The following is a 27,563-nucleotide window of genomic DNA, read 5'->3' as shown; positions in this document are numbered from 1 at the left end:
TAGGGAGAGGTTGTCTGGCTCATGCTCTCTCTCTCTCTCTCTCTCTCTCTCAATGCCTCTGTCATTCCATAGCCTACTTCCCAGGTCTGGATATGTCTTCATAAGCCTAATGTTCTCTTCTTAAAATAAGTCAGAGCTGGATGTGGTGGCGCACGCCTTTAATCCTAACACTCAGAAGGCAGAGGTAGGAGGATCACCGAGAGTTCGAGGTCACACTGAGACTACAGAGTGAATTCCAGGTCATCCTGGGCTAGAGAGAGACCCTACCTTGAAAAAAAAAGTCAGGGTGGTCCAGGTCCCCCTCTGATGTGACCTCATCTCAATGCACCTTAATCATGTCTCAGGGGACTTCTCTACCAGCCTCGCAGAAATGCAATGAGGCATCCCAAGGTTTACTGTCCAGGTCCTGGCAGGAGGGCAGTGTGGGACATTAAGGATGGAGAAATACAAGATGGTGACCTCAGGGAGAAGGGACACAGCAGCTGGGACAGGACAGGCTAGCCCTTCTGGAACTTTTGCCCCCATGTGCCCTATCTCTCTTGGCCTCTCCCACCAGGGAATCCATTGTGTCCCATAAAATAAGAACCACACAGAAATGTCCCTTTGCATATCACTGTATTGTCACATGAAATGCATATCCAAAAATGGTTGATTTGGAAACGACCTATTAGGTCACACAAAGTCCGGCCCCTGGGGGCCAAACCCGCACCAACGCCCACAGCTATGGCTGGCACCTTCTTGCCTTCTGTGGCGTGTGGTACGGGTGCCTGCTCTTCCCAGGTTCCCAGACCGGGTGTTGGGAGAAGCCAGCTCATGCCCCAGGCCCTTTGGCTCCAAGGCAGCAGCTCCCCAAATCCCCGAGGTTCTTGGCGAGTTAATAGCTATTCCTCAGAGAAAAAGGTCCTGTGGTTGAATAAGTTTAAGAAATATGAAGTTAAACCAGTTAAGCCAACTATTCTACAGGCCTTGCCAGAGCCTTTGCAGCAGTCAGAGCCCTTGTGAATGTTCCAGAATGCAGTGTGCAGCACATCCCAAATGTGTTGGACCGCAAAAGCCTTTTTTTTTTTCTCCCTTCTCACCAGGAAGCATCTTGCAGGCTGGAGTCCCATGGGGACCCTTTGGAAAGTGCTGCTCTAAGCTACTGGTAATTCTTGGTGGCAATGGCTCCTGTGTGGTGTGGGAGGTGGTAGTATTTTGTTAGGCATCAGTACTGAAGTGTGGTGGGCACAGTCCAGAGTACAACAGTCATGATAATAAAGGGACCAGAGAAGTCTCCACCATCTCTTTTCACCCATTATCTCTGGAGATGGAGGCCAAGTAGGACTACCCCCATGGGTAGGCTTGGTGGCCTCAGAGAATGCCCAGGGGCCAAGTGAAGGGACTGTTGAGGCTCACTAGCCTCTGCCTGAGACCGGGGCACTGACTCAAGGTGTGATCGCACATTCAAGTCCGTCCCTTCCTGCCCCTCTCTGGGCACTTGTTAAGTGGCAGCTCACCAGGCAGAGATTAGCATCTGGCAGGTGTTGGAGGACATCCACATGAGCTCCACCAGGCGGAACTGGAAGTAGCCTATGATGAAGCCGGAGATGACGTCCGTGATGTGGTGACGTCCGATCATCACACGCGACAGGCCCACGCAGAAGGCCCAGAGCACCAGCAGTATGCGCAAGGGCACTGCCAGCACCAGGTGGCTCAGGAAGAACTTGGATACCATGGCAGCGCGGCTGGCATGGCCAGCAGGAAAGGCGTAGATGTCCATGGTGAGGTAGTCCAGCATCCCGGGGCTCGTCTCGTACGGGCCACGTCTCTTGATGAGCTTCTGCACTCCGGCCACCGTCATGATGTCCAGGAGCAGGGCTGCGGGTAGGAGACAGAAGGTGCTTTGGGTGTGGGTGCCACCAACCAACCTGGCTCCCAGCCCCCAGCTCTCTCCCAGCCCTTCCCCCTTGTCACTCATTTCCCTCAGCCACCCTGACCTCCGGGCCCATTCGTACCTCAGGAATCTACTTCCTTCATCACAGAACAAATCCTGCCTCAAAGGCGTGGAAGAAGAGCATGCATGGGCTGGAGCGATGGCTTAGCGGTTAAGGCCTCTCTCTCACTCAAATAAATAAATAAAAATAAAATTGTTTTTAGTTTTTTTATTTTTATTTTTTTGAGAGCGACAGAGAGAGAAAGAGGCAGTGAGAGACAGAGAGAGAGAGAGAGAGAGAGAGAGAGAGAGAGAGAGAGAATGGGGGCGCCAGGGCCTCCAGCCACTGCAAACGAACCCCAGACATGTGCGCCCCCTTGTGCATCTGGCTAATGTGGGTCCTGGTGAATCGAGCCTCGAACTGGGGTCCTTAGGTTTCACAGGCAAGGGCTTAACCGCTAAGCCATCTCTCCAGCCCCAAAGTGTTTTTTTTTAAAGAAGAGGACAGACACCTTGAGGTTGTCCTCTGACCTCTACATGCACACACACGAGCATAAATAAACAAAATAAATTTTAAAAAGCATTTTTATTTATTTGTGAGAGAGAAAGAGTGAGAGAGTGAGAGAGCAAGCATAGGCATGCCGGGGATCCAAACTCCAGGCCTCACATTAGCGCACTAAGCCCTTTACCCCTTTACTAACTGAGCCATCTCCCCAGCCCTTCGGTTTTGTTTTTTTTTTTATCTTCTTTTCTTTTTTTCTCTCTTATCCCTCCTCCACCTCTACCACTAGGTGATGAGTGATGTGGGCAGTCACAAGCACCAGGCAGCGGTCCAGGACTGAAATGTGGGGCCTGGCATGCAGGATTCTTTTTTTTTTTTTTTTTTTTGAGAGCGACAGACACAGAGAGAAAGGCAGATAGAGGGAGAGAGAGAATGGGTGCGCCAGGGCTTCCAGCCTCTGCAAACGAACTCCAGACGCGTACGCCCCCTTGTGCATCTGGCTAACGTGGGACCTGGGGAACTGAGCCTCGAACCGGGGTCCTTAGGCTTCACAGGCAAGCGCTTAACCGCTAAGCCATCTCTCTAGCCCGCATGCAGGATTCTTATCAAGCAAGTGCCTCTAACCAGAGTCATCTCTCCAATCCCTGCAAGCTTCTTCTCAAAGCAGCTCCCTGAAGCTCCTGACCCCTGAAAACTCGCCAGTTTTTAAATGTGTATGTGTGTGTGCATATACATACACACACACACACATAAAGCTGGCACCTATAATAGTAAGATCTTACTGTGTAGCCCAGGCTGACCTCACATTTATGATTCTCCTGCCTCAGCTTCATGAGTGAACAGATTATAGGAGTGTACCATTACGGATTGCTCCTCTTCCCTTCTCTTTGCTCTGTTGTTCTCCTCCCTCCCTTCTCTTTTCCCTCCTTTCTCTCTCTTCCCCTTTTCTCCCCTGTTCTCTCTTTCTCCTCCCCTTCCTACTCTGTAGGCTGGCTTCAATGTCACCATATATCTTAGGATGGCCTTGAACTCTTAATCCTTTTGCTTCTACCTCCCAGTGGAGGACCACAGTGCCTGAACCCCAACACCTCTCACACCCTCTGATTCAGTGGTCTCCACCCTCAGAGTCTTTTCTGGAGAGAGCTGAGCCAGCCAAGTGAGTCAGCATCCTGTGCCTTAGCTTCCCCTACCAGAGCACAGCTGTTCCAAGGCCCAGTCATCCTGGAGGCCACCTAGCCTCAGGGTCATGATCAGTGTCCTCTCCTGTCTCCAGATCAGTGACCCTCAGGGCTTGTGTTATCCACAGAACCAGAGTGCTAGCAGACCCTCAGGTCAGGCAGAGCCAGGCTGCTTGCAAGGCACCCCCTGTGCGTGGGGGGCAGTGTGTGTGGACCAGAAGGGTGACTGGGAGAACTTCTCATGGCCCCTTATGGGTTTCAACTGCTGTCCTCCTGCTAACTTGAGGAAGCATCCAAGAGGCCAGCTTAGTTATCTCATCTCTCCCCAAAGTGGGTGAGGGGACAGGAAAGTGGAGTCTGGGGGGAGCTGCAGCAAAGATGGAGTCTCCACTCTGAGACTCCATAGTGAATTCCAGGTCAACCTGGACTAGAGTGAGACCCTACCTTGAAAAACAAAACAAAACAAAAGATGGGGTCTCACTGGGCTCCAGGTTAATGAAGGGACAGACAGTGTGTTGTCCTCTGCTGGCAGGGACTGTAAAGAAGGGGCCTGGTGCTTTTGGTCTGGTGGAAGTGGCCTCTGTCCCAGCCTTCCATTCTGGCTCTGGGAAGTAGGATCCAATCTTCACCGCCCGGAGGGAGTATCAGTCAGCTTTCTGAAAGGCATTAGGCTTCCCACCAAACCTCTTTTGACTCTGAGCTCCAGTTCCTAAAACCGCCTCATCAGGAAGTGATTGGGGCATGTACAGGAATCCTGGGCCAGGACACCCACAGCTGTGTCACTGACAGCCCTGAAGATTGTGCAGTGACCCAGTGCCCTTCAGGGCTAGACAGATGCGACACACGGTGGCACAGTCTAGACAAAGAGCGTTTGGTGGCCACTGCAGATGACAAGGCTGTATTTATAGCTACCTCCAGAGCGCTACGGGGCAGCGGGCGCGCTAAGTGGAAAAGGCCGACTACAGAATAGGATTTACAGTCGGTGCCATCGCTGGAAAATAAAACACATGCGAGTTGGTGTCCATATGCGGGAAAGTCTGGAAGGTACCAGCTTGCGCAGTAGCAAGGCTTCTCCCTGAGTCCCAGGCTTGACTCAAACACACAGCGTCCTCCTACCTCTGCCTCCTAAGTGCCAAGATTAAAGGTGTACACCACCATGCTCAACTGCTTTATTTGTACAGTTTTAAAATTTTTATTTTTAAATACATCCCTGATACTGAAAACTTAAAACTGGGGTAGTCATGAGCCCTTGGGGTGTAATGTCTGCTGCTGTCTGGCTAAATGTATAGACCATGCTTATCAAAATGCCCAGTAAGCACTTATCTTAATGTTCATACCCATATATTAATGCTACTCTCACTTTTGGTAGAGAATCTTCTCTTTTCAGATGGCAGTGACCTTGGGATGACTCAGAAGGCATCATGGTGCTAGAAAGAAGTGACTGCAATGCTCAGCACTGCAATATCTCTATCACACCTTCCAAGGCTCAGGGTCTATTGTGGAAGAAGTGGCGGAAAGAATGTAAGAGCCAAAGGAAGGGTAGGACTCCTTACACAAAATGGCCTGGATATCCATGACCTCACAGTGCCTGACACTACCTACACAAGACCATCAAAATAAAAGAGACTGATTAAGATGAGGAGGGGATATGATGGAGAATGGAGTTTCAAAGGGGAAAGGGGAGGAGGAGGAAAGATATTACCATGGGATATTTTTTATAATCATGGGAGTTGTTAATAAAAATTTGAAATTAAAAAAAATATTTTTAGTCAAGTGTGGTGGGTCAGGCTTTTAATGCCAACACTCTGGAGGCTAAGGTAGGAGGATCACCATGAGTTCAAAGAGTCTGGGCTATGGAGTGAGTTCCTGGTCAGCTTGGGCCAGTGGAAGACCCTGCCTCAAAAAAGGGGAGAGGAGGGCTGGAGAGATGGCTTAGCGGTTAAGCGCTTGCCTGTGAAGCCTAAGGACCCCGGTTCGAGGCTCAGTTCCCCAGGTCCCACATTAGCTAGATGCACAAGGGGGGCGCACGCGTCTGGAGTTTGTTTGCAGAGGCTGGAAGCCCTGGCGTGCCCATTCTCTCTTTCCCTCTATCTGTCTTTCTCTCTGTGTCTGTTGCTTCAAATAAATAAATTTTTTTTAAAAAAAAAAGGGGGGGAGAGGGGAAGCCAGACGTGGTAGTGAACGCCTTTAATCCCAGCACTTGGGAGGCAGAGGTAGGAGGATTGCTGTGAGTTCAAGGCCACTCTGAGAATACAGAGTGAATTCCAGGTCAAACTGGGCTAGACTGAGGCCCTACCTTAAACAAACAAACAAACAATAAATAAGTAAAATAAAATAATAAAATAATTACAAAAATACTGTTTTTGAGCTGGGTGTGGTGGTGCACGCCTTTAATCCCAACACTTGGGAGGCAGAGGTAGGAGGATCGCTGTGAGTCTGAGGCCACCCTGAGACTACATAGTGAATTCCAGGTCAGCCTGAGCTAGAGCGAGACCCTACCTTGAAAACAAACAAACAACAAAAAAAAAAAATTATTTTTGCCTGGGGATGTGGCTCAGAGGCTTAGAGGGCTTGTCTAGCACGCACAAAGCCCTGGGTTTGATTCCCAACACTACATAAATCTGGCATGGTGTTGGCAGTCCATGCCCTTATTCCTAGCACTTCACAGGGGAGACTGGAACATTCAAGAATGGAGAATGGAACAGAACATTCAAGGTCATCCTTGGCTATACACTGGGTTGAAGCTAGCCAGGGACACAAGAGAGCCTATCTAAAAACAAAGTGATTTTTACATGACAAATACTATAGGAATCCACTTGTAACAGGGGCCTGGAATAGTTGAATTCTGAGAGATGGAGCGCATAACGGGAGGTGGCTGGAGGGAGAGTTAGCAATTCGTGGTGACGGGAGTTCCAGTTTTAAGGGGAAGAAGTTCTGGAGATAACTGGTGGTAACAGCTGTATAACGTTTAATGCCACTGAACTGTGCACTTAGAAATGGCTCAAATGGACTGGAGGGATGGCTTAGCAGTTAAGGTGTTTGCCTGCAAAGCCAAAGGATCCAGGTTCGATTCCCCAGGACCCACATTAGCCAGATGCACAAGGTAGCACATGCATCTGGAGTTTGTTTGCAGTGGCTGAAGGCCCTGGTATGCCCATTCTCTCTCTCTCTGCCACTTTCTCTCTCTCTCAAATAATAAATAAATAAATAAATAAATAAATAAATAAATAAATAAATAAAATCTATTTAAAAAAGAGAAAAAGAAATGGCTCAAACAATACTTCTTATTCCATATATATATATTTAGCACACGTGCAAAGAGTTGTTTTTAAAAAACCAATGCAGCCAGGCGTGGTGGCGCACGCCTTTAATCCCAACACTTGGGAGGAAGAAGTAGGGGGATCAATATGAGTTTGGGGCCACCCTGAAACTGCACAGGGAATTCCAGATCAGCCTGGGCCAGGGTGAGACCCTACCTCGAAAAACAAACAAAATACAATGCAATATTCCAAAAGGACATGGTACCTAGGGAGTATGTGCTGAGCAGAAAGGCTGGATGAGGGCTGGATAGATGGCTCAGTAGTTAAGGCACTTGACTGCAAAGCCTAACAACCCAAGCTTGATGCCCCAGCACCCATGGAAATCCAGACACACAAAGTGATGCATGCATCTGGAGTTCAATTGCAGCATCTGAAGGTCCTAGTGCACCCATTCTCTCTCTCTCTCTCTCTCTCTCTCTCTCTCTCTCTCTCTGCTTTCAAATTAAAAAAAAAAAAATTAAAATTAACTGAGCATGGTGGTGCACGCCTTTAATCCCAGCACTCAGGAGGCAGAGGTAGCAGGACCGCCATGAGTTCTAGGCTACCCTGAGACTACATAGTGAATTCCAGGTCAGCCTGGGCTAGAGTGAGACCCTCCCTGGGAAAAAACAAAAAAAAGCAAGCAAGCTTGAGTGAGTAGAAACCCAGGGAGCGGCGAGGACGTGGACATGTCAGGCTTTTTGGCATTGGGTCTCCGGCTCTGTTGGTGTGAGCAGTACGCATGTGTGCATGTATGTATATGCGTGAGCATGCACACAGCCAGTGTCTCGCCCACACAGGCCTACGGTCTCCTTGAGTCTCTTTATCCTGGTGTCATGCCAGGCTGCTGCCCGATGAGCCCTAGTCTGTCTCCTGCTCTCCTGGCCCAAGTGGTCCTGGGCAGGTATAACTTCACTGCTTTCTTACCTGAAGAACCCAAAAGCTAAAGCCGGCTCCTCTGGAGATTGTGAGAATTCTGGGCATAGGGTTGGAAAGACGGCTTAGGGGTTAAAGCACTTGCTGGCAAAGCCAGTGGACCCAGGTTTGACTCCCCAGTGCCCCCATAATGCCAGATGCACAAGGTGGATCATGTGTCTGGAGTTTGTTCGCAGTGATAGGAGGTCCTGTTGTACTCATCCTCACTCTCTCTCCCCCCCCCCACTCTTTCTTTCTCAGATAAGTAAAAGGAATGGACCTAACAGATATATACAGGACATTTCATCCAAAGGCTGCAGAATATACATTCTTTTCAGCAGCACATGGAACATTTAGACCATATATTAGGACACAAAGCAAATCTTAACAAATTCAGGAAAATTCAAATAATTCCTTGCATTCTATCTGACCACAATGGAATTAAACTACAAATCAGTAGCAAGAAAGGCTATAGAGCATACACAAAATCATGGAAACTAAACAATACACTACTAAATGATGAATGGGTCAATGAAGAAATCAAAAAGGAAATCAAAAAATTTATAGAGTCAAATGATAATAAGAACACAACATATCAAAATCTCTGGGACACAATGAAGGCAGTTCTAAGAGGTAAACTTACAGCCTTAAGTGCCTATATTAAGAAACTAGAAAGGTCGCAAGTAAACAACCTAATGCTTCACCTTAAAGCCTTGGAAAAAGAAGAACAAGGCAAACCAAAAATCAGTAGATGGAAAGATAGGGCAGAAATTAATGAAATAGAAACAAAAAAAAAAAAAACAATCCAAAGAATTAATGAAACAAAGAGTTGGCTCTTTGAAAGGATAAACAAGATTGATAAACCATTAGCAAATCTGACCAAAAGAAAGAGAGAAGAGACACAAATTAATAAAATCAGAGATGACAAAGGTAACATCACAACAGATTTCAGAGAAATTCAAAAAATCATAGGGACTTACTATAAAAGCATATACTCCACAAAGTATGAAAATCTGAAAGAAATGGATGATTTCCTTGATTTATATGACCTACCTAAATTAAATCAAGAAGAGATTCATCACTTAAATAGACCTATAACAAGCATGGCAATCTGAACAGTTATCAATAATCTCCCAACTAAAAAAAGCCCATGCCTAGATGGATTCACTGCTGACTTTTACCAGACCTTCAAGGAAGAGCTAACACCATTGCTTCTTAAGCTTTTCTAGGAAATAGAAAAAGAAGGAATTCATCATGGAAAATGCTAATAAAATAAAAAGAGAAAAAGAGAAAAAAAAAAAGCTGTCCCATTCCTGCATTCAGGGCTCTGCAGTCCTCTACCCCTGTATGGTGTATGACTGTGGGCCCCAGCGCACTTGGAATAAAAATCTTGCTGTTTGCATCAAAAAAAAAAAAGAAAAAGAAAAAGAAGGAATTCTACCAAACTCCTTCTATGAAGCCAGCATCACCCTGATACCAAAACCAGGCAAAGATAGAACAAAAAAAAGAAAATTACAGACCAATCTCCCTCATGAACATAGATGCAAAAATTCTCAACAAAATATTGGCCAACAGAATACAAGAATATATCAAAAAGGCCACTCACCCTGACCAAGTAGGCTTTATCCCAGAGATGCAGGGATGGTTCAATATATGCAAATCTATAAATGTAATACATTATATAAATGGGTTGAAGGACAAAAATCACATGATCATCTCATTAGACGCAGAGAAAGCGTTTGACAAAATCCAACATCCCTTTATGATAAAAGTCCTACAGAGACTGGGAATACAAGGAACATATCTCAATATAATAAAGGCTATTTATGACAAGCCTATAGCCAACGTATTATTAAATGGGGAAAAACTGGAAGCTTTTCCACTAAAATTAGGAACAAGACAAGGGTGTCCACTGTCCCCACTTTTATTTAATATAGTTTTGGAAGTCTTAGCCATAGCAATAAGGCAAGAGACACACATAAAGGATACAAATTGGAAAGGAAGAGATCAAGTTATCATTATTTGCAGATGACATGATTCTATACACAAAGGACCCTAAAGACTCTACTAGCAAACTGTTAGAGCTGATCAAAACCTACAGCCATGTAGCGGGATACAAAATAAATACACAGAAATCAGTAGCCTTCCTATATGCTAACAACGAACACACAGAGGATGAAATCAGAGAATCACTCCCATTCACAATTGTATCAAAAAAAAAAAAAAGTACCTTGGAATAAACCTAACCAAGGAAGTAAAGAATCTCTACAATGAGAACTTCAAAACACTCACGCGAGAAATTGTAGAAGACACTAGAAAGTGGAGAAACATCCCCTGTTCCTGGATTGGAAGAATCAATATTGTGAAAATGGCAATCTTACCAAAAGCAATCTACACATTTAATGCAATCCCTATCAAAATTCCAAAGGCATTCTTCATGGAAATAGAAAAAACAATCCAAAAATTCATTTGGAATCACAAAAAACCTCGAATATCTAAAATAATACTGAGCAACAAAAAAGAGGCTGGTGGTATCACCATACCTGATTTTAACCTATACTACAGAGCCATAGTAACAAAGACAGCGTGGACTGGCACAAAAACAGATATGTAGGTCAGTGGAACAGAATAGAGGACCCAGATGTAAGTCCAGGTAGCTATAGCCACCTGATATTTGATAAAAGTGCCAAAAGTACTCATTGGAGAAAAGACAGCATCTACAGCAAATGGTGTTGGGAAAATTGGATATATATCTGTAGAAGGATGAAAATAGATTCTTCTCTCTCTCCATGCACAAGAATTAAGTCCATATGGATTAAAGACCTTAAACATCAGACCGGAAACTCTGAAACTGCTAGAGGAAAAAGTAGGAGAAACCCTTCAACATAATTGGTCTTGGCAAAGACTTTTGAATACAACCCCAATTGCTCAGGCAATAAAACCACAGATCAATCACTGGGACCTCATGAAATTACAAAGATTTTGCACTGCAAAGGACACGGTGAAAAAAGCAAAGAGGCAACCTACAGAATGGGAAAAAATCTTCGCCAGCTATATATCTGATAGAGGATTAATATCTAGGATATACAAAGAACTCAAAAGTTAAATAATAAGGAATCAAACAAGCCAGTCAAAAAATGGGCTATGGAGCTAAATAGAGCATTCTCAAAGGAAGAAATACAAATGGCATATAAGCATCTAAAAAGATGTTCTACGTCACTAGCCATCAGGGAAATGCAGATTAAAACTACATTGAGATTCCATCTCACTCCTGCCAGATTGGCAACCATCATGAAAACAAATGATCATAAATGCTGGTGGGGATGTAGAAAAAGAGGAACCCTTCTACACTGCTGGTGGGAATGCAATCTGGTCCAGCCATTGTGGAAATCATTGTGGAGGTTCCTAAAACAGCTAAAGATTGATCTGCCATATGACCCAGCTATAGCATTCCTAGGCATATATCCAAAGGACTCATCTCATTTCCTTAGAAGCACGTGCTCAACCATGTTTATTGCTGCTCAATTTATATTAGCTGGGAAATGGAACCAGCCTAAATGTCCCTCAACTGATGAGTGGATAATGAAGATGTGGCACATTTATACAATGGAGTTCTACTCAGCAGTAAAGAAAAATGAAGTTATGAAATTTGCAGAAAAATGGATGGATCTGGAAAGGATTATACTAAGTGAGGTAACCCAGGCCCAGAAAGCCAAGCGCCACATGTTCTCCCTCATCCTAGCTACAGATAATTGGGCTTCTGTGTGAGAAAGAAATACTTAGTAGAAGAGGCCAGTAAGTTAAAAAGGAGATATAAAGGGAAGAGAGAGGAAGGGAGGAGGGTACTTTATAGGTTGATATTGTATATATGTAAGTACAATGATTGTGATGGGGAGGTAACATGATGGAGAATGGAATTTCAAAGGGGAAAGTGCAGGGGGGAGGTATTACCATGGGACATTTTTCATAGTTATGGAAAATATTAATAAAAATTGTGAAAAAAAATAAAAAAGAATCTTAGGTTTCTGAGTGCTGGGTGCCACTGGGAGCAGATCCCCAAATGACCGTACTCTCTGTGAAAATGTGCCACACAGACCTACCCTGCCCCTCTCTGTGTGCCGAGTTCATTTCTAATGCAGTTGCTGCGAGGACAGTGTATATCAGAGCCCCAACCTTGTCTGGGGGTGGCTAGAGACCCTTTGGGGCTGACAGTCCCACAGCCCCACCTCTGGGGGCAGAAGTGTATCTGACTGAAAATATAGGGTCAACTTAATATTCTTCAATTAGGGACAAGGCATACATTCTCATGGACAGGTTGTCACCTACCTTGTCCCCAAGAGTAAGAGCCAGTAGGCAAGGGACAAGAGAGTTGACAGAACACACCATGAGAGAACCAGCTGAGGGGCTGGGCGAGGAGATCAGAGTGGAAGAAGTCGCTTTTCCTAGGCTTGGGGTGAAAGGCCATGGAGACATGAGACAGGGTTCCAAATGAGGACACACAGCCAAGTAGGTCATGAGATAGCAATGCTCACACCAGGCAAACACAACAGGGGACCTGTGTTCTACATTGGTGTGTGCAGACAGTTACCCAGAAGCACAGCACCATGTGGCACAGGGGTTACCCTTGGGGAGGGTTTGTGTCAGACAAGCCCATATTCTTCACAACCTATGTTCTATGAAAGAAAAGGGAGAGTTAGCTGAGCGTGGTGGTGCACACCTTTAATCCCAGCACTCGGGAGGCAGAGGTAGGAGGATCACTGTAAGTTTGAGGCCACCCTGAGACTACATAGTGAATTCCAGGTCAGCCTGGGCTAATGTGAAACCCTACCTCAAAAAAAAAAAAAGAAAAGAAAAACAAAAAGAAATGGGAAAGTTGTCAGCCCTAACCAAAAATGTGAAGAAAGCCAAGGGTTGCAAAGGAAAAGCTCAAACACCTGAGTGGCTGAAGGTGACCATTCCAGAAGAACACAGGCCCAGAGGCCACCCCAAGCTTCTTCTGCAAGGCCATCTGCCCAAGCAACCTCGAGCTGACTCTGCTCTTGTTATCAGTCATCCTGGCCAAGGATCATTATCTCAAACTATCTGCTGTAATCATCCTCACTCTTTTTTTTAAAAAAATATTTTTTGTTCATTTTTTATTTATTTATTTGAGAGTGACAGACACAGAGAGAAAAACAGATAGAGGGAGAGAGAGAGAATGGGCGCGCCAGGGCTTCCAGCCACTGCAAATGAACTCCAGACCCGTGCGCCCCCTTGTGCATCTGGCTAACGTGGGACCTGGGGAACCGAGCCTGGAACCGGGGTCCCTAGGCTTCACAGGCAAGCGCTTAACCGCTAAGCCATCTCTCCAGCCCTCACTCTGATTTTTGTCTTCTTGTATGTTCATGTGTGTCCTTGGGGTGGGGGAAGCACATGCCCCTGGAAGCCAGGGGACGACCTCAGGTGTCACCCTTAGGAATGCTATCCACATTTTCTGAGACCGGGTCTCGCATTGGCCTGGAGCTCACCTATTAGGCTAGTCTAGCTGGCCAGGGAGCCCCAGGGGGCCTCCCCATGCTGGGTAACAAGCATGTATAGCTCACTCAGCTTTTCACATGGTTTCTGGGGGTTGAACTTGGGCTCTCATGCTTGCATGTGAAGCACCTTCCCCACTGAGCCATCTCCTCAGCCCCTGAAATTTTATTTTCTTTTTCTTTTTCTTCTCCTCCCCCGCCCCACCTTGAAAAATGAAACTATAGCTGGGCATGGTGGCACAAGCTTTTAATCCCAGCACTTGGGAAGCAGAGGTAGGAGGATCACTACATAGTGAATTCCAGGTCATCCTGGGTTTGAGTGAAACCCTACCCCCCAAAACCAAAACCAAACAAAACCCACAAAATTATACAACAAACAAAATAAGCAAGAACAACCCAACAGAAAACAGTTTTAGCCTGGTGTGGTGGTGCACCCCTTTAACTCCAGCACTTTGGAGGCAGAGGTAAGAGGATCATTTTGAGTTCAAGGCCAGCCTGGGACTACATAGTAAATTCCAGGCCAGACAAAACAAAAGAGAAGAAGAAAAAAAAAATACTGTTAGTCCTGATGAAACATATTACTTTGTATGCTAACCTATAAAAGTTAATTTTTTAAAAAAAGGCCATGCGTAGTAGTGCACACCTTTAATCCCAGCACTTGTGGGACAGACTCCCAAATTCTGGGAATAAAGGCATGTAACACCATGCCCGGTTTATTTATTTATTTCATAGGGAGAAAGAGGCAGAGAGGAAGAGAGAATGGGTGCACCACGGCCTCCAGCCACCACTGCAAATGAACTCCAGATGCATGCACCCCCTTATGTATCTGGCTTAATTGGGGTCCTGGAGAGTTGAACCAGGATCTTTTGGCTTTGCAGGCAAATGTCTTAACCACTAAGCCGCCTGTCCAACCCATCTTCTGTCACTTAAAAAAAAAAAAGCCGGGCATGGTGACACATGCTTTTAATCCCAGCACTCGGGAGGCAGAGATAGGAGGATTGCTGTGAGTTCAAGGCCACCCTGAGACTCCATAATGAATTCCAGGTCGGCCTGGGCTAGAGTGGGACTCTACCTTGAAAAACGAAAAGCACCAACAACAAAAATTTTATTTTATTTTATTTTATCTTTTTTCTTTTTGGAGGTAAATTCTCACTCTATCAGGTTGACCTGGAATTCACTATGGAGTCTCAGGGTGGCTTCAAACTTACGGTAATCCTCCTACCTCTGCCTCCCGAATGCTGGGATTAAAGGCGTGTAATACCACGCCGGGTCCAAAAAAATTATTTTTAATTAATTAATTAATTTTATTTGAGAGAATGGGTGTGGAAGTTCCTCCAGCCACTGTAAATGAACTCCAGACGCATGTGCCACCTTGTGCATCTGGCTTATGTGGATGCTGGGGATTTGAACCTAGGTCCTTAGGCTTCACAGGCAAGTGACTTAACAGCTAAGACATCTCCCTAGCCTTTGTTTATTTGAGAAAGAGAAAGAGGTAGACACACACACACACACACACACACACACACACACGAGTGAGTTAGGGCAGCAGGGCTTCCTTCCACTGTGAGTGAACTCCATATGCACGCATCACTTTGTGCATCTGGCTTTACATGGGTACTGAGGAATTAAACCCAGGCTGTCAGACTTTACAAGCAAGTGCCTTTAACTGCTGAGCCATCTCTCCAGTCCTTGTGCCACTTTTTGCATCAGATTTTATGTAGTTGGCTGGGGAACTGAACCTGGGCCGGCAGGCTTTGCAAGCAAGCACCTTTAACTGCAGAACCATCTCCCAGTCCTAGCAGACCACTTCTGTATGTAACCAAAGGAGCTGAGAGCTGTGCACAGATCTACACACACCCACTATTCTCAATAGCCAGAAGGTGGAAACAACACAGGTGGTATTGCCAGACAGCCTGTAAACAAAGAGGTTCATTCACATAATGGAATATGCTCAGCCACAAAAGGAAGTAACCTCAGTGCTGTAACCTCAGTGAACCCTGAGGACACCCAGCTAAGTGAGATGGGCCAGTTATAGGAAGACAAACTGCCTGAGCCCTAGAGTCATCACGTTCATAAGCAGAAAGTAGACGGTGGCTGTTAGGAGGTGGCGGAGGAGAGGATGAGTGAGGAGTTAGTGTTTAGGGGGAATAAAGTTTCACCTTGGGAAGTTGGACATGTCTGGAAGGCAGGTGGTGGCACTGGTTCACAACATTGAGAATGTGCTTAAGGCTACGGCTAATTTAAGAATTTACCAATTATTGAGCTGGAGAGAAACATTGGCTAAACAGTTAAAGGCACTGGCTTGCGATGCCTGACAGCCCGAGTTCAATTCTCCAATACGCACATCAAGCCAGATGCACAAAGTGGTGCATGCATCTGGAGTTCATTTGCAGTGGCAGGGGGTCTGGCGCCCCATTCTCTCTTTCTCTCTCTCTCTCCCTCTCTCTCTCTCTCTCTCTCTCTCTCTCTCTGCTTGTGAATAAATAAATGAACATTGTTTAAAAAAAGAATTTATCAACTATTAAAATGGTAAGACACCTAAGTATCAATGTACTGCAATGCTGGGGCTTGAACCCAGGTCCTAGTACATGCTAAGTCCACACTCTGCCACAGAACTACACCCCAGCCCCAACGTGTACATTTTACCATAGTAAACATTATCTTTAAAAAATGTCAGGTTGGGGCTGGAGAGATGGCTTAGCGGTTAAGCGCTTGCCTGTGAAGCCTAAGGACCCCGGTTCGAGGCTCAGTTCCCCAGGTCCCACATTAGCCAGATGCACAAGAGGGCGCACGCGTCTGGAGTTCGTTTGCAGAGGCTGGAAGCCCTGGCGCGCCCATTCTCTCTCTCTCCCTCTATCTGACTTTCTCTCTGTGTCTGTCGCTCTCAATTAAATAAATTAAAAAAAAAATGTCAGGTTGGAGAGATGGCTCAGCAGTTAAAGGCACTTGCTTGTAAGGCCTGATGTCCTGGGCTCAAGTCCAAGTGAGAAACTTAGATGGTGGCAGACCCACCAGTGCCATGTAAAACTAGATGTACAAAAGTAGTATATGCATCTGGAGTTTGTTTTCAGAGCCAAGAGCCCTGGCATGCCCATACATACTCTCTCTCAAATAAATTAATTAATTAAAAAATATATCATTGTCATTTTCAGAAAAAATATATAAAGAACTTCTTGGGGGACCAGGTATGGTGGCACACACCTTTAATCCCAGTATTTGGGAGGCACATGTAGGAGGATTGCCATGAGTTCAAGGCCACCCTGAGACTACATATTGAATTCGAGGTCAGCCTGTGCTAAAGTGAGATCTTACTTCGAAAAAAAAAAAAAAAAAAAGAACTTCTTGGGGGCTGGAGATGGCATAGAAGTTAAGGTGCTTGCCTGTAAAGCCAAAAGACTCAGGTTCAATTCTCCAGGACCCACATAAGCCAGATGCACAAAGAGGTGCATGCATCTGGAGTTCGTTTGCAGTGGCTGGAGGCCCTGGCACACCCATTCTCTCTCTACCTCTCTCTCTACCTACCTATTTCCCCTCTCTGTTTCAAATAAATAAATTAAATCAATAAAAAGAACTTCTTAGCCAGGTGTGGTGGCACATGCCTTTAATCCCAGCACTGGGGAGGCAGAGGTAAGAGGATCACCATGAGTTCAAGGCCACCCTGAGACTACATAGTGAAATCCAGGTCAGCCTAGGCTAGAGTGAGACCCTACTTCAAAAAAAAAAAAAAAAGGAACTTCTTGGATCATGGTAAAGGATACATGTGGTGAGCTGAGAGGGACTGGTCATTTGTCTCCTGGTTCCCTGTGGGATCAAGCCATGTAGTGGGGGATGGAAAAAGATGTGAATGTGGTTTTATCACTTGCAGCTAGAAGCAGAGATTGACATCAGGTGTCATACTTGATGCTCTTCACCTAACTTTTTTTTTTTTTTTTGGTTTTCCAGGCAGGGTCTTGCGCGAGCCCAGGCTGACCTAGAATTCACTATGGAGTCTCAGGGTGAACTCGAACTCGGCAATCCTATGTCTGCCTCCCAAGTGCTAGGATTAAAGACATGCACCACCACACCCAGCTTTCTACCTAACTTTTGAAGACAAGGTTTCTCATTGAACCTGGAGTTCACTGATTCAACTAGACAAGCCAGCCTGTGAGCCCAGGGGATCCTCCTGCTGACTCTGCCTCCTCAGGACTGGAATTATAGGTGCGTACCACTATGCCTGCCATTTTTCTGTGCTGGGGATCTGAACTCAGGTTTCCATGCTTGTGTAGCAAATAGTTTACCCACAGCGTCATCACTCTAAACCCTGCCACTGTTCTTCAGAAAGGTGCCTTGATAACATGGTGCTGGGAAGAAGTGACAGAGGAGTGCTCAGCACTGCAATACCTCAATCACACCTTCCAAGGCTCAGGGCCCATTGCAGAAGAGGTGGCGGAAAGAATATAAGAGCCAAAGGAAGGGTAGGACTCCTTACAACATGCTCCTCCAGATACAAAATGGCCTGGATATCCATGATCTCAGTGTCTGACACTACCTACACAAGACCATCATAATAGGAGGAAAAGATCATGACATCAAAATAAAAGAGAGACTGACCAAGAAGGGTATGATGGAGATTGGAGTTTTAAAGGGGAAAGTGGGGGAAGGGAGGGAATTACCATGGGATATTGTCTACAGTTATGGAAGTTGTCAATAAAAATTTTTTAAAAAAAAGGGTGCCTTGAATTGTCTCTTCACCCTGTGGAGCAAATATTGTGTCCACAGCAACTGGAAGGAGCCAGAAACATAATCCTAGTGAGTAAGCTACAAGATCTTCAACATGTGGGGCAGGGGAAGTATTCTTTATTATTATTAATTGGAAAAAAAATTTAAATAGACTCAGCTATTTTATTTTATTTTTACTTATTTATTTGACAGAGAAAGAGGGAGAGACAGAGAATGGGCGAGCCAGGCCTCCAGCCACTGCAAACGAACTCCAGATGCATATGCCCTTCTGTGCATCTGGCTAACATGAGTCCTGGGGAATCAAACCTGGGTCCTTTGGCTTTACAGGCAAATGCCTTAATCACTAAGCTATCCCTCCAGCCCTTAAATAGAAATTTTGTATGGAGGGGAAGTTTTCTTAAAAGAAATGCTTGCCGGGTGTGGTAGCTCACACCTTTAGTCCCAGTACCTGGGAGGCAGAGGTATGAGACTGACATGCATTTGAGGCTACCCCGAGACTACATAGTGAAATCCAGGGCAGCCTGGGCTACAACAAGACTCTACCTCAAAAAAACAAAAACAAAAAAGAAAGAAAAAAGGGCTGGAGATATGGCTTAGCGGTTAAGGCCCTTGCTTGCAAAGCCAAAGGGCCCAGAATCGATTTCCTGGGACCCACATAAGCCACATGCACAAAGTAGAACATGCATCTGGAGTTCGTTTGCAGTGGCTGGAGACCCTGGTGCACCCATTTTCTCTCTCTATTTGCCTCTCTCTCTCTCAAGTAAATAAATAAAGATAAAATATATAAAAAAGCAAATGCTTACACATACAAACAGCTTAGGGCAGGAGAGATGTCCCAGGAATTCGGTGCACTTCTTGTGCAAGCATGAGGCCCTGAGGAAGCCTGGGAGACCACTTAGGTGTATTACCCAGAACCCACATGAACAGCTGGATATGGCCATGTTCATCTGTCCACAGACACGAGGATTTCCAGAGCTCTTAAAAAATAAAATAAAATAACACAAAATAGGGCTAGGTACAGTGGTGCACACATAGAATCCCAGCACTCAGGAGGCAGAGGTAGGTGGATCACTGTGAGTTCAAAGCCACCCTGACACCACATAGTAAATTCCTGGTCAACCTGGGCTAGAGTGAAACCCTACCTCAAAAACAACAAAATAAGTAACTAAATAAAAATTAAATAAAATAGGGCTTAAGAGATGGCTCAGTTGTTAAGGTACTTGCCTGCAAAGTCTAACAACCTGGGTTTGATTCCCCAGTACCCATGTAAAGCAAGATGCACAAAGGGTACATGCATGTGGAGTTTATTTGCAGTGGCTGGAGGCCTTGGCACACCCATTCTCTCCTCTCTATTTGTCTCTCTTCTCTCCGTCTTTATTTGTAAATAAGTAAATAAAAATATTAAATAAATAAAACAATGAGCTGGGCATGGTGGTGCATGCCTTTAATCTCAGTACACAAGAGGCAGAGGTAGAAGGATGGCCATGAGTTCGAGGTCACCCTGAGACTACATAATGAAGTCCAGGTTAGCCTAGGCTAGACCCTACTTTGAATAAAACAAAATAAATAAATAACCAAACAAACAAACAAATAAATAAATGTAAGCCCTGCCTTCGGCTCAAATAAGAATGGGCCAGAGAGCAATGGAGCAGGATACCTGACATTCTGCTCCAGCCACATGTAGACCAGCGTGCCCTGCCACAGGTGAGTTTATATATATATACACACACACACATCACATTAAAAAAACACATAAAGCTGGGCATGGTGGCACATGCCTTTAGTTCTAGCACTCAGGAGGCAGAGGTAGGAGGATTGCTGTGAGTTCAAGGCCACCCTGTGACTCCAGAGTGAATTCCAGGTCAGCCTGAGCTTGAGTGAGACCCTACCTCGAAAAACAAAACAAACTACATAAAGAGTAAGCAATGTTTAGGGAGGGACTCTCCAAAGGCAGATCCCCAGCTGCCTGCAATCTTGTCTTGTGCTGAGGACTCTTCCATCTGCCCTGTGGAACTTCTAGAAAGTTGTGGTTGCTCTGCAGGTGCAGTTGTCACCTATGCTGGAGTGGGCTTTTCCCGGATGCAGCTGCCTTTGAGTCACCTAAGCTCCTGGAAACAGCCCTTTACCCTGCTCTGTAAGTAATTCCAATAAACTCATTGGTTCATCAAAAAAAAAAAAAAAAAAAAAAAAAACAAAAAAAAAAATAAGCAAACTAAATAAAATACAGTTAAGATGGCTCAGTGGCTAAAGCACTTGCCATCGAACCATGAGGCCTTGAGTTTAGATGCCAAGAACCCATGGAAAGCCAGATGCTTCACACTATTGCCTGTCATCCCAGTGTGCCTATGGAGAAAAGGGCGGCGGAGAGAGGAGAACCTCCCTACAACTTGTGGGCCAGCTAGCCTGGTGGATGCTGCCGCACAGTGAACACGAGAGACCCCGCCTCAAACAAGTTGGAAAGCAAGAACTAACAATTGAAGCTGTCTCTGACTTCCGCACATGCACAGTGGCAGACATGTGGCTGCACTCATCACACATGTGAACATGTGCACAACACACAGATTATACATGCACACAAAACAGGTTCAAGTGGAACTATGGTCATTGGTGGTGATGCTTGCTTGCCCATCTCCTGTCATGGGGAGTTCACTCCCATGCTGATTCACCCCTTGCAGGAAACTCCCAACACCCTGAGGTGGTTCCTTCTACCTGTCCTCAGAAAAAACACTAAAACCAAGTTGGAGTTTCACACAGCACTAATCCTGGCTCCACTGCTGCTCACTCTGGGCCTCAGTTTCTCCCTCTTTAAATGGGAATAATAGTACCACTCACCATCATGGGGATCACATGGCTTCTGTTTAACTTGGGACGTAATAAATACTCATCAGCCGGGTGTTATGGCACATGCCTTTAATCCCAGCACTCAGGAAGCAAAGGTAGGAGGATTGCCATAGGTTCGAGGTCACCCTGAGACTACATAGTGAATTCCAGGTCAGCCTGGGCCAGAGTGAGACCCTACCTCAAAAATAAATAAGTACTCATCAAACCACAGCACCATCACCTCCATCAGAACCTGGGGGAGGTGGGAAAGAGCAGGCAGGATCTGGGGTACAGGGCTGGGGTGAATGCCTCTGCACCCCATCCACCAGGCTTACCCCAGGCAACCGGAGTCTCCTTGGGTCACAGCCTGTTGTGGGCAAAAGAGAAACTTTCTTGTCCTTCCCTTTCAAATCAGAGGCTTGAATGTCAGGGGAAGCTCATGGCTGGGCTGGTTGATTTATAGGAATCTCAGCTTCTCTTCTGTACCATGTGAATGGCAGGGCCACCAGTTTTATGGCACTCATGGGATACAACAACATAACAAAGGAGTACCAGTGAGAAACTTGGGTGGTGGCAGGCTCAACGGCCGGTTCACCAAGAATCCGATTGTGTGTATTTAGGAAAGTTCTAAGTAAAAAAGTTAAAAAAAAAAAAAAAAAGAATCTGATTGTTTCTTCCTCCTCATGTTTCTCCTCTCTTAGCCTCAGGCTCCAGACCCTCTGAGATCTGACCGGGGGTGGGGAGACCCAGCGTTTCACTGTGACTCCCTCTAGAACCAAAGTTCATGGTGGCAAAGGAGCCAGTTTTGTCCAGGACTTCCAGATGACAACCACACAGGCTTGGCTTGGAGGGTAGAAGCAGTGAGCCCTGGGGACCTGGAGGTGCCAGGAGGGGGAGTTGGGAGGGGGTGTGCAGGGTGTCACTTCCAGATGAAGGGGATGGGTTTCCTTCCACATAGGTCCCACGTGGCCACTGGCAGAGGGCAGTGCTAAACTGGATGGCTGGTGGCAAAGACTTTGGCAAAAGAACCTGATGACCAGACTGGGCGTGGTGGCACGACACCTTTTATCCCAGCACTCGGCAGGCAGAGGTAGGAGGATCACTGTGAGTTCAAGGCCACTCTGAGACTACATAGTGAATTCCAGATCAGTCTGGGCTAGAGCGAGACCCTACCTCAAAACAACAAAATAAAAAAAAAAAATTTAAAAAGAAAGGATGAAAGAAACTGATGACCAACCTCCTTCTCCAGAGACCCCCCTGGGGACAAAGTAGGTAAGGACTCCAGGAAGGTCTGCATGGGTGGGAGGCCCAGACTGGGTCATTCAAGTCCCCAGGCCCTATGGCAGAATTCTGGACCACTGGCAGAGTTGTTGAACCGATGGTAGAGGATGGGCTGTTGGAGATAGCTTGAAAGTGCTGACTGCAAGTGGTCACCTACGTGGGGGAGGGACTTGAGCCGAGATACTGTCCTCGGGGTCACCTCTCCATGTGGCCCTAGCCTCTCTTTAGGCTGCCTCTGAGCAGCCGTGTCCTGTGCAGAGAGCTGGCTCCCAGAGGTGTTCGCTGTCATACCCTAGGACCCCACTTTGCCATGGGGCCTTGACCTCTCCATACCAGAGGCTCGCTTGTTTCTGGGCACCCTTCCTGCCTAACCTCATTAGATGAATCCCACAGTTTTCGTGGCAGCAGGTGGGCACACTCACCTAGGAGAAGGTTCATGAGCACCTCCTGGCCAGCCAGCGTGCTGCTCTTAACCAGGCAGAGAATGGTACCCCCGATCCAGGGGATGCCATGGCCCGTGATGCCGATGAGCTTGATCATGGAGCGGGCACTGGCCCAGGAGGTGGCCCGGCCGGCGCACACCCCCAGACGCTTGGACATGCAGATGTCGATGGCCAGTAGGGAGTTGAAGGCGATGCCCTTGAAGGAGGGATTCAGCTGCATGCAGTCCTCCTCTGGCAGCTGCTGGGACTGGCGTCGCTCCCGGGCCCCATCACCTGTGGGTGGGGGCTGTGTGGAGGGCCCTGAGGCCTTCCTGCTGGAGCTGCGGGACTCTGGGGTCCCCTTGGGGGGCTGGTTCAGAGATAAGAACTCAGCCCGATTGAGGACATTGTTACGGTCCCGGGCACGGGCTCGGCTCTGGGAAGCTGGCATGGTGACCTCACTCACCCTGAGAAGGCCTTTCTTCCTGAAGACAAGGGCCACCACCGTGGCCGGCCTCCCTGCTTTCTCCGCAGCCGCTGTTTAAATATAGAGTGGAGGCTAGCACATGGTTGTTTACCTCCAGCTGCCACCAGGCTCCAAGGGACGTCACTACCAGCTGGACAGCCAATGGAGCCCACCCTTGTGGGGCCAGCGCCAATAGAGCCACCGGAGAGGAGGATGAGTCCACAGCTGAGGCCTGGCTGACTGGGGCCTGGGCTATTTAAATCTGCCAATGGCTGTTCCCTGAGCTGTGGAGGACTCTGGGAAATGTAGTCCTGCTATCTGGACTCTGCTATGGCCTCAGATACTGGCCCAGGCAGAGACGAACCCTAAATTAACCCTTGCTTTTTACCAGCTACCTTCTGATCTTTCCCTTATGAACCAGACCTTGTCCTCCCTGACCAAGGCAGTTGGGATCTCGTCGGAGGGACCAGAGGGTGGGACCCAGGCCAAAGACTTCCTTTGGGAACCAAAGGATGGCGCTCATGACATTACTGAGAATATCATACATTGGGTCTCTAGGGCCAGGCTGTCCTTCTCCCTTTGTGACAGCATTTCATTAAGGTGGCAGGCTGGGTTGTCTTTCTTTAAAGCCAGAATTAGATGTAATGTCGTGAATCACATTGCAATTGAATGGACATCTATGAGATTTGCTTGCCATTAGAGAAAAGAGTAATTAATTGGTAATGGACATGGCTCATAGAGATTGCTTCTGGTACTTGCTGCTTTTCAAAGGACAGGAGCGCACATACATGGTTACCAAGAGCTTGGCTCTGTGCTAGATAGAGACTGGGTACATTGTAAACCCACTCTGTCCCTGACCATTGGCAAACTCGGTTCCCTGGGAGTTAGACAAATGGCATAGAAATGATCCCCAAGTGTGCAGGGGTGCTGCAGGATTCCGGATCCAGGGCTCTGGCCTGGTTGGGAGATGTGGAGAACTTGACCCAGGAAAGAAAAGTAGCTGGGAAGCAGGGCAGGGAGAGCCTGGCCAGTAGGAAGGACAAGTGCCTGCAGCTGCCAAGGGGGGCCCAAGGGCAGCCAGGGAGATGCTGCTAGCATGTGGAATTCCAGCAAGGCCTTCTGCTGTTCCCTGGGTAGCTTCTGGGATCCCAGAGTTCACAGCCCTGTTCTGGCTGCCTGGCTCTGGGCTGGAAGAAGAAGCTTCTTGGTGAGCAGAGCCACCCTGGGAACTATAGCTTGTCTGCTCAGCAAGAGCCTGATATTTCCCCACTCACCATAGATCTCACCCATGAAAGCCCAGGGCTACCCCACAGCTTTCTAAGAATAGGAATCTGCCTTTGTGAGGGTGGGAGGAGCGGACTCTGGCCACGGGGATGGGGACTGCTTAGGCTCCAGAGCAAGGCAGACCAGCTTTGCCCACAACCGGCTGTAAGCTCTGAACAGCCCTGTCACCTCCCTATGCCTGGGCATTACAGTGTCTACTTGTGTGATGTTGTGGGGCAAAAGCAGATGTTTTTGCTGAACAACATCTCTGCCACACAGTGACCCTTCAGCCCTACGGGTTAGGAGTGGACTGAATGTGATGGGGGCATGTTCCTGCTCCCTTCAGAGGGACTGGGCTCATAGGCTGGCTCCACCCATGGTACCGCCAGCATCCAGGAGCCCTCAGTGTGGATAGGACCCAACCATGCTAGACCATACCCCATTTCTCCTCTTCCTCTTCACAGCGTTCCATTCCCACCATCCAATGGAGGGTGGGGGAAGCCAGGGGAATGCCCCAGGCTGCATCACATCTGCCCTCTTGGGTGTGGCAACGACATCTTGTGCAGCCTCCTTGATGCCCATAAATACTGGTACCTAATGTGTGGACACTGGCAGTATGCTTCTGCTTACTGATTCCACCTGCTGACATTCCCAAGCAGTAGTTGTGATGACCCATTTAACAGACATAGAGACCTTGAAGTTCAGATCTTTCAGGCCACAGGGCCTGGAAGTATTTGCTCAGTTCTCCACCAAGGTAGTTACTTTACCCTCCTCGGGTGGGGCTGTGACCCCGGCTGGCCTCTAAAAGGGGCCAGGAAGCAGCCAGCCAGGGTTATTAATAGCCTGGGCTGTGTCAGCATTTCATTCTGACTTGAATGCCCAGTAAGTTTTGTGCAGGTCGTGGTTCTCATTTAACTGTAGCCTAGGACTGGAGAGATGGCCCAATGGTTAAGGTGTTTGCCAACAAAACCTAAGGACCTGGGTTTGATTTACCAGTACCCATGCAAAGCCAGATGCACAAAGTGACACATGCATCTGGAGTTTGTTTGCAGTGGCTGAAGGCCCTGGCATGTCCATATTCTCTCTCTCTCTCTCCCCCACCCCCCTATCTTTCTTTTCTCTCTGAGTGCAAATAAATAAATAAAAACATTAACTGTAGCCCATCAGTGGTTAAGACAGGCTTGGGAGGGTGACAGCCCCAGGTTCAACCCCTGGCTTAGCCACTGCCAGCTAAATGACCAAGGCAGGTCCTTCCACCTGGCCTGGCCCGTTTCCAGAGGCAGGTGAGAGGATTATGTGAAAGGCTCACTCAGCCCAGAGGCTGCAACGTTTTCCCCATGAACAGGGCCTATTGCTGTCCTCTGTGGGCTGGGACGATCTTGGTCACCTTTGCAGGTGGCTGAGAGAAAAACACCATTCCTCAATCCATAAGCCCTTGTGGGCACCACCATCGGCCACACAGTCCCACTTTTCAAGAGTCTTGGCGTTCATTCATTTATTCAGTCAGTCATTTCATTGATTCCTTCCTAAAGTTTTGTTGGAGAGATAGTACATACATCCCCCCAAATAATTAGCTAGTTAAAAAGATAGTATAATCACCAAGAGGCTCAGTTTTTCTCACTATCAAATATTGCTCTTTTTATTTTTTTAATTTTCTTTTAATTTTTTATTTATGAGAGAGAAAGAGAGAAAATGGGCATGCCAGGGCCTCCAGCCACTGCACATGAACTCCAAAAGCATGTGTCACCTGGTGCATCTGGTTTATGTGGGTACTGGGGAATGGAACCTAGGTCCTTAGGTTTTGCAGGCAAGCACCTTAGTTGCTAAGCCATTTCTCCAACCCCCCCCCTTTTTTTTTTTTTTGAAGTAGGGTCTTACTCTAGCCCAGGCTGACGTAGAACATACTATGTAATCTTAGGATGGTCTCAAACTCATAGAGATCCTACTACCTCTGCCTTCTGAGTGCTGAGATTAAAAACATGTGCTACCACACCCAGCTTTTTATTTTTGGGGGGTGGTTTCAAGGTGGGGTCTTGCTGTAGCCCAGGCTGATTTGTAATTCACTATGTTGTCTCAGGCTGGCCTCAAACTCACAGCAATCCACCTACTTTGGTCTCCTGAGTGTTGGAATTAAAGGCATTTGCCACCATGCCTGGCACATTACTTTTTTTAAAAAATATTTTATTGCTGGGTGTGGTGGCACACACTTTTAATCCCAGCATGTGGGAGGCAGAGGTAGGACGATTGCCAGGAGTTCAAGGTCAGCCTGAGACTACTTAGTGAAAAAACCAATGTGTGTGTGTGTGTGTGTGTGTGTGTGTAGATAGAAAGGAACAGAGAGAGAAGGAGGGAAGGAGGGAGGATGGATAGGTTCTAGGACCTCTTGCCACTGTAAACAAATGCAGATGTATATACAACTTTGGACATCTAGCTATGTGGGTACTGAGGAACCAAACCTGGACCAGCAGGATTCACAAGCAACCACCTTTAACTACTGAGCCATCACCCCATCCCCAAAAGTTATTCTTCAGTAAATTTTTTTTGAAGTAGAGTCTCACTGTAGCCCAGGCTGACTGGAATTCACTATGTAGTCTCAGGGTGGCCTCAAACTCACAATGATCTTCCTATCTCTGTTTTCCAAGTACTTGGATTAAAGACATGTGCCACCATGCCAGGTCTTCTTTAATAAATTTTATTAATACAGATGGTAGCTATAACCTACCATTTGAAAATCAATACTGTTAACAACAGGTAGTGAGCTTAGGAAGGGATCACTTGCTTCATTTCCAGTTACAGAAATATTTTATATCAACTTAATATTATTTTAATAACCATGACATAATTATTAAACAAATGATATCTATGTAAATATATGTATGTGTATATGCATTTAAAATATGAGCACAGCTGGGCATGGTGGCACAAGCCTTTAATCCCAGAGCTCAGGAGGCCAAGCTAGGAGGATCGCTGTGAGTTCGAGGCCAGCCTGAGACTACATAGTAAATTCTAGGTCAGCCTGGGCTAGAATGAGACCCTATCTCAAAAAAGAAAGAAAGAAAGAGCAAAGAACACATTATACAGCCTTTTAGAATATGAATTACCTGTTTCACTTAATCATATAAACTTAGCCACATTTCCATGGCAACTCCATTAGTGTTCAGTGAGTGCCTGAAACTTAGGTGGCTAGGCTGTCATCTCTGTAATGAACTCTTCATCATTAGACCTTTAGGCTGTTTCTATTCTGTGGCTACTGCATTCAAAACTATTCTAGAG

At 46.6% G+C, this 27,563-nt stretch overlaps 1 protein-coding gene across 1 annotated transcript; it reads right to left on the bottom strand.

Annotated features, from left to right (window-relative positions):
- Window positions 1–598: 598 nt before the first annotated feature.
- Window positions 599–23,262, bottom strand: Plpp7 (phospholipid phosphatase 7 (inactive)). Its single transcript, XM_004654024.2, has 2 exons — window positions 22,562–23,262; window positions 599–1,857 (listed from the first exon to the last, which is right to left on the bottom strand). Exons 1-2 carry the CDS (start codon window positions 23,010–23,012, stop codon window positions 1,493–1,495), a joined length of 816 nt encoding a protein of 271 aa, XP_004654081.1. The 5' UTR covers window positions 23,013–23,262; the 3' UTR covers window positions 599–1,492.
- Window positions 23,263–27,563: the final 4,301 nt, after the last annotated feature.

This window comes from Jaculus jaculus, chromosome 1, assembly GCF_020740685.1.
Source record: "Jaculus jaculus isolate mJacJac1 chromosome 1, mJacJac1.mat.Y.cur, whole genome shotgun sequence".
NCBI classification, from domain to species: domain Eukaryota; kingdom Metazoa; phylum Chordata; class Mammalia; order Rodentia; family Dipodidae; genus Jaculus; species Jaculus jaculus.
Note: the sequence above shows the minus strand (reverse complement) of the source record. Positions and strands in the feature narration are given on the sequence as shown.

What these genes read in the sequence shown, in the direction of transcription:
- Plpp7 (XM_004654024.2), bottom strand. Translation starts at nt 23,012, where the DNA reads ATGCCAGCTTCCCAGAGCCGAGCCCGTGCCCGGGACCGTAACAATGTC. An exon ending in GCTCATGAACCTTCTCCTAG is followed by an intron (nt 1,858 to 22,561) that starts GTGAGTGTGCCC and finishes TCCTACCCGCAG; the next exon opens with CCCTGCTCCTGGACATCATG.